At 48.8% G+C, this 6,640-nt stretch overlaps 1 protein-coding gene across 7 annotated transcripts in view; it reads right to left on the bottom strand.

The window, feature by feature from the left end:
* The window catches only part of Sugp2 (SURP and G-patch domain containing 2), a 29,664-nt gene that overhangs the window by 20,995 nt on the left and 2,029 nt on the right, over nt 1-6,640 (bottom strand). For all 7 annotated transcript variants that reach the window (XR_003848012.1, XR_003848013.1, XM_008824500.3 and 4 more), the window contains exons 2-3: nt 5,642-5,766; nt 843-2,414 (exon numbers count right to left, since the gene is read on the bottom strand). Coding sequence is in view for 5 of the 7 variants with exons in the window: in XM_008824500.3 (XP_008822722.1) it covers nt 843-2,414; nt 5,642-5,759 (1,690 nt within the window). In the remaining 2 variants the exon portion in view is untranslated. The remainder of the gene's footprint in view (nt 1-842; nt 2,415-5,641; nt 5,767-6,640) is intronic.

The raw sequence follows: 6,640 nt of genomic DNA, 5'->3' as shown, positions 1-6,640 counted from the left end.
TATATATATATTTGAAAATAAAAAAAGAAAGAACTGGAAGCAGCTCTACAGAGCCCTTGACCAGCAGGTCCTTGAGTTCCATTCCCAGCATAATAAAATAAAGAAAAATTTGGTTCTTAGCACCCACAAGTGTCCATAACTCCAGTTCCAAAGGATCCAATGCCCTCTTCTAGCCTCTGTGGGCATTGCACAACACAAGTGCATTTACATACTTGTAGGGAAAATACTCACACACATAAAAGAAATCTCAGGCTGAGCTGGGCATAGTGGCGCACATCTTTGTGGCTTTAATCCCAGCAGAGGCAGGCCTGGTCTTCATAGAGAATCCAGGACAGCTGTGGCTACAGGGAGACCCTATCTCAAAAAAGACTAAAAAAAAAAAAATCTCAGGCTGGGGGTTGGAGAGATGGCTCAGCAGTTAAAAACACTTGCTGTTCTTCCAGAGGATTGGGGTTCAATTCCCAGCACGCACATGGCAACTGTCCATAACTCCAGGTTCAGGGGATCTGACACTCTTCTGGCCTCTGTGGGCACTGCACAACATGGGTACACTTACTCCTACACAGAATACTAAAAAAAATTCTCAGGCTGAAGAGATGGCTCAGTGCCTGCTGCTAAGTCTGATGACCTGAATTCAATCCGAGATTCAGATGGCAGAAGAGAACTGACGTGCACGTTGTCCTGACTTGCAAGAGAGCAGACGTGCGCGCTGTCTTCACTCTCACACACACACACACACACACACACACACACACACACACAAATAATAATAATAATAAAAAATAAATAAATAAATAAAAACGTAATTAACACTGACACTGGTTTTTTAAAAAAATCCTTACCATGGCTCAAAGCACTTGCAGACCATGACTTCGGTGTGGTTTTCTCTTGTCGGGGCAGCTCTGGCGGCATGGCCTTCTTGACTTGAAGAGGATAGCCACTGGCCACCAGCCAGGCCTTCAGATGGTCTACGTACTCCCTCCCGAACAAGGTGGAGTCCTCAAAGTTAGGGAAAGACGCAGGAGAGGGGGCGATGTCTTGGAGGCCCACGGCCTCCAAGATCTTCTCTTGCCGGAAGGAAGAAGCCAAGGAGAAGGTCTGGCCCAATAGGGCCAGAGACTTCCGGCAGAGAGAATTGGTGGTCTCCAGGGCCATGGCCAGGTCCAGTGGACTGGTGAGGGTCTTCATCTTCACGCTCAGCTCATATGCGTTGCAGGCCATGAGCAGGGGTGTGACGCTCTTCAGAAGGCGGTCCTGCAGCCGCATGATGTACTTGTCGAAGGGCTTGATGATCTCGAAAAAACAATTTTTGGTCTTCACAGCACCTTTGTCTAAAAGCATGTTTAAAAACTCATTATCGACTCGAGGTGTTTTCAGAGCAGAGTGCTTTAAAAATTTGATAGTAAAAAAGCAGAAATCTCTGTGCTCTGGTTTCAAGGAGCACTTGAAGGAGGCCAGCATCTTAGCACAGGTCTCGGTTTCCAGTTCAAAGAGGGTCTGGAAGAGCTGGGAGAATTTGAGGTCATCCTTGATGGTGTGGAACCCCGCCCACTTGATGATCTCGATGCCAAACCTTGAGAACACATCTGCCTTGTCCACGTTGTCAAAGCCCAGCTTCCTTGTGGGGAAGCTGAGGTTCCTCAGGTCCAGCCCCAAGGGAATCTTCAGAGTTGGGAACTGGATGTTGTCCAGTCCTAGGTTTGTCCCCAGGGTCACATCAGGACTCGGGGTGGTTTTCTGGATTTGGTTAGTGCCCTGAGGTTTGGAAATAACCTGACTGATGACAGGTGCTTTCTTTGTGGTCATGCTCTTCAGTGTGACAAGCTTCCCGACACCCCCCTTTGCTGAGAGCAGGCCCTGAATGTCCCCTTGTCCTAAGAGGGCGCCTTCCTGGTCGGTGATGTTGAGACTGTGGCCTCTAGCTAAGACCTGCCCACTCCCCCTGGGCACTGAGTCAACCTTCCCCGGGTGATCCGGGTCATAATCCCGACTCTCCTTGTCCATCCGCCTGGAGGAGGCCAAGTCTCCCAACACAGAAGATCCAAAGCCATAGTCCTGTGACCACGAGGATTCTTGAGAAACTGGGTGGCCCAAGTCTTGCTCCCAAGAGCCACGGAGTGCAAGCTTCCAGTCCTGAGAAGCGAAATGTCCCAATTTCTGGTGGCCAAAGCCCTGGTCCCGGGAGTCAGTGTGGGCTGATTCCAGATCATGGCCACATTCTTTTCGAAGAAAGATGTCCTGACTGACAGATGGGTTGCTGGGTCTGAAGGAGGGCCCTGCAAATACGTCGCCTCTCAGGCCCTCTCTCGTGGGGTCTCGAGAGTACACTCCAGATCCACTGGTGGAATACCTGCCATCTCTGTGAATGTCCTCATAGATGTCAGCTCTGGCTCTTGGGCCTGTTCTTAAAAGATCTGAAATAGATGGCCACAGACAGAATGCACTTCAGACCAGGGGCTACTAGGGAATGCCTATGCTGTCAGTCAACATAAGTGCTTTAGACCCAAGTGCACATTGCAAACGCAGGTTTGCTGCCAATGTTTAAAATGAGTGTGGAAGGGCCAGGGAGATGGTTCAGTGGATAAAGTGCCACCGTGCAAGTGTGAAAACCAGAGTTTGGATCTTCTGAGCCCACATGAAAGCCCAGCAGGAGTGGCTGCCTGTAATTCCAGCACTCAGGAGGCAGAGTCAGAGGATCCCAGGGGAAGATGGAAAGCTAGACCCGCCAGAAATGGCTACTCTGGGCTCAGCAAGAGACTCTGTTCCTAGATAAAGTAGAAGCTGGGCATGGTGGCATATGCCTTTAATCCTAGCACTAGATCCAGGTCAGCCTGGTGTACATGGTGAGTTCCAGGCCAGCTGAGGCTCCAGGGAGACCCTGTTTCAAAACAAACAAAAAACAAACAGAAAAACAAGAATAACAAATAAAAATAAGGATGCCAGGCACGGTGGTGCATGCTTGTAGTCCCAGCACTTGGGAGGCAGAGGCAGGCGGATCTCTGTGAGTTCAAGGCCAGTCTGGTCTACATAGTGAGTTCTAGGCCAGCTGAGGCTATGGGGAGACGCTGTCTCAAAGACAAAAAATAAATAAAATAAAAACAAATAAATTAAAAAAATAAAGTGGAGCGTGATTAAAGACGATACAGGACATAACTATAGGCCTCCACATGCATGTACACACAGGCATGCACACACATGAATACACAAATGCATATACTATACACACCATACATGCAAAAAAGGAAAACTATAAAAAAAATGTGTATGAAGGGGGTTGGACATGGGGGGGGGCACACATGCCTGCAATCCCAGCACTTGGGAGGCCAATCTTTGTGAGTTTGAGGCCAGCCTGGTCTACATAACAAGTTCCAGGCCAGCTGGGGCTATAGGAAACTTGTACCCACTGCTCTGTGGACTCTCTCCATTGCCTGTTGCACTTGTGCTGCATCTGGAAACTAACATAAGTTAGAGTAAGGATTCGAAATGCATTGAGGATCTGCTTGGTTTGCAGAGACACCAACCATCTCTTATGAAGGGGTGGAGCATCTTCTGTGCTGGGTTGAAGACCACATGCCTCATGGGCCCTGAGGCATGAGCACGGGCCTGAGCTTGTTCTCATGACCATCAGCCAAGGCTGAGCAGTGGGTGGCCCTCCTCACAAGCACAAATCAGCATCAACACAGATGCCCCAACTCACAACCAATACCACTGCCCCCATCTTGCTCACAGCTGTTGGGCCATACAGGCACCATGAGTTCCCCTCTGCCCTTAAGAGAGAGGAAGGGCTCTCTCACCCGCACACTTCAGACTTCCCACGATGGCTCCAGCACACAGTGTAATTTTAGGAAGCTGATGTCTTCACAGCCTCTGGAAATAATTCCTGACCCACACTGCCAACCATGTGGAGCTCTGAGGCCACATTCATCACAGCTGTGCAGCTGACTGCCCCAGCACCTGACCCCAATGTGGCTAAAAGGCCCATCTGGCCATTATCCCTCTCTGAGGCTGAAACAGAGGCCAGGCAGGTGGGAGGTGAGGGTAGAAGAGAAGCCACACTAAGCAGTGTTTTCCCAGACATGGAAAAGAGATGCACAAGCATCTTTTTGTTGCTGTTGTTCTTTTTCTTGAGACAGGGTCTCTCTGTAGCCTCACCTGACTTGGAACTTGCAATGTAGACCAAGCTGGACTTGAACTCACAGAGATCCTCCTACCTCTGCCTCCCGAGTACTGCGATTAAAGGCGTGTGCCACCACGCCCAGCCAAAAATTTAATATTTTCAATAAGTTTATGGTTTTGTGTTGGGCTGCATTCCTAGCTATCCATGGGCTATAAGTTAGACACATAACTAAGATTCAGTCCTAGCAGTTTTCTGGAGGCTAAGGCAGGAGGCCTGCCTGGGCTGGGCTCCAGTGAGACTTTTATTTATTTATTTTTTGGTCTTTTTGAGACAGGGTCTCCCTGTAGCCCCAGCTGTCCTGGAACTCACTATGTAGACCAGGCTGGCCTTGAACTCACAGAGATCTGCCTGCCTCCGCCTCCCGAGTGCTGGGATTAAAGGCGTGTGCTACCATGCCCGGCTGAGACTTTATTTTAAAGAGGGAAGGAGGAAGGTGTGGGTGTTGTGGCATTCCCTTTTAATACCAGCACTTTTGGAGACAGAGGCAGGGGGACCTCTGAGTTTGAGGCTAACCTGTTCTATGTGGCAAGTTCCAAGCCAGCCAAGACTACATAATGAGACCCTGTCTCAAAACAAAAACAAAACAAAAACTGGAGGGGGGTGTGCAAATAAAGGCACTTGTCACCAAGTCGGATGACCTGAGCTCAATCTCCAGAACTCACATGATGGAAGGTCTGAATCAGCTCCTGCAAGCTGTTCACTGACTTCTACACACATATACAGAGGAACCCTCCTTAGAAGCTGGGGTCTAGTTCAGAGGCAGAGAATGTGTTTAGCATGAGCAAGGCCCTGGGTTATCCCCAGCACTAAAATACCCTCAAATTCTTCTTTATGGGGAAGGGTGTGGGGCTGACCTGCTCTGCTTACCAACAATGGCACGTTCTGCCTATCATTCAGTTGGCAGGTAAGCCATGATGTTTTTGTTTTTGAGACAGGATCTCACTATATAGTCTGGCTGCCTGAAACTTACTATGTAGACAAGCCTGGCCTCAAATAGAGATCTGTCCGCCTTTGCCTTGGAATGCTGGTATGCACCACCATATCCAGCTCTTGTTTTCCGCCTGCCTCTGCCTCCCAAGTGCTGAGACTATAGGCATGCGCCACCATGCCCGGCCTCATCTTCTCTATTAAAAAAAATATAAATTATTTTTATTTTATGTGTATATGTGTATTACCCACATGTAGGTAAGTGTGCCCGTGTCGTGCAATGACCTCAGAGGTCAGAGGAGGGTGTCAGATCCTCTGGAGTTATGGGACTGGAGTTATGGACAGTTGTTAGCTGCCATGTGGGTACTGGAATTTGAACCTGGGTTCTCTGCAAGAACAATCAGTGTTCTTAAACGCTGAGCCATCTCTCCAGCTCCCATCTCCTCTTAACAAATCAAATAAGGATCAGAGCAGCTCCACTTCCACCCAGGGCACCAAAATCCTACCCTTCTGCCCAAGCTGAACATTTTAACTTACCTTGAGCTTTAAACTGAAGAGCTTCGTTGACAGCCTCACCACCAGAGTCCCCGTACCGTTTAGACTTCTCCTGTAATACGGCATCCAAAGATTCCTGAGCCATCCGCCTCGCTGCCATGTTTGTCCTACAGAAAAAGAGAGGACACACTCATCATAACAGCTCCTGCTCAGCACCTGCTAGTCTTTACGTCCAACCTTCAAGCCACCAGGGAGCCACACAATGTCTTGGTGTGGCACTTCCAAGGGAGGCAGATTCTCAACCACCTGAAACTCTCAGGTGTGTTGACTAACAACAGGTCATCCTTGGAACATGTTACAAGTCACTTCAGTCCTGAGGCTAGAGTGCTGGCTCAGAACAGGGGAACTGCAAGAATCAACAACCAAAGTAGGATGTAACAAGATTAGTAGGTACACAATCCTCAAAAAAGGTTGGGAAGATGCAGCCACTCTTCAATTTCAGACCTGGGAAGGGATTCCTAGAGCGCTCATCAACTCAGAGAGTAACCTCTAGACTAGTGGGTGGCACTCACAGAGGATAATAAGCTGGCAACAGCTCACTCTGGGCTAGGTCTCAGTGTAAGATCTCTTTTGCTTCTTGCAACAACCCACCGAAGACCTGGGCTCTGTTAGGAATGATGCTACACCACAAAGGGACTTGGGCCTGGTGGCACAGGCCAGTGATCCCAGGACTCAGGAGGCTGAGGCAGGGGGTATTTCCAGTTTCAGGCCAGCCAGACTACAGTGAGAATTTGTTTCTTGAAAATAGGGACTGAGGGGCTGGAGAGATGGCTCAGAAGTTAAGAACACTAACCGTTCTTGCAGAAGACCGGAGTTCAAATCCCAGCACCCACATGGCAGCTAACAACTGCTCATAACTCCAGTTCTAAGGGATCTGACATCTCCTTCTGTCCTCCACAGGCATTGCAACACAGATACACTTACCTTCATGCAGGCAATACATACATACACATAAAATAAAATAAATAAAATATTGTTAAA

Source organism: Nannospalax galili, unplaced genomic scaffold (assembly GCF_000622305.1).
Source record: "Nannospalax galili isolate Female #2095 unplaced genomic scaffold, S.galili_v1.0 scaffold529, whole genome shotgun sequence".
Lineage (NCBI taxonomy): Eukaryota > Metazoa > Chordata > Mammalia > Rodentia > Spalacidae > Nannospalax > Nannospalax galili.
Note: the sequence above shows the minus strand (reverse complement) of the source record. Positions and strands in the feature narration are given on the sequence as shown.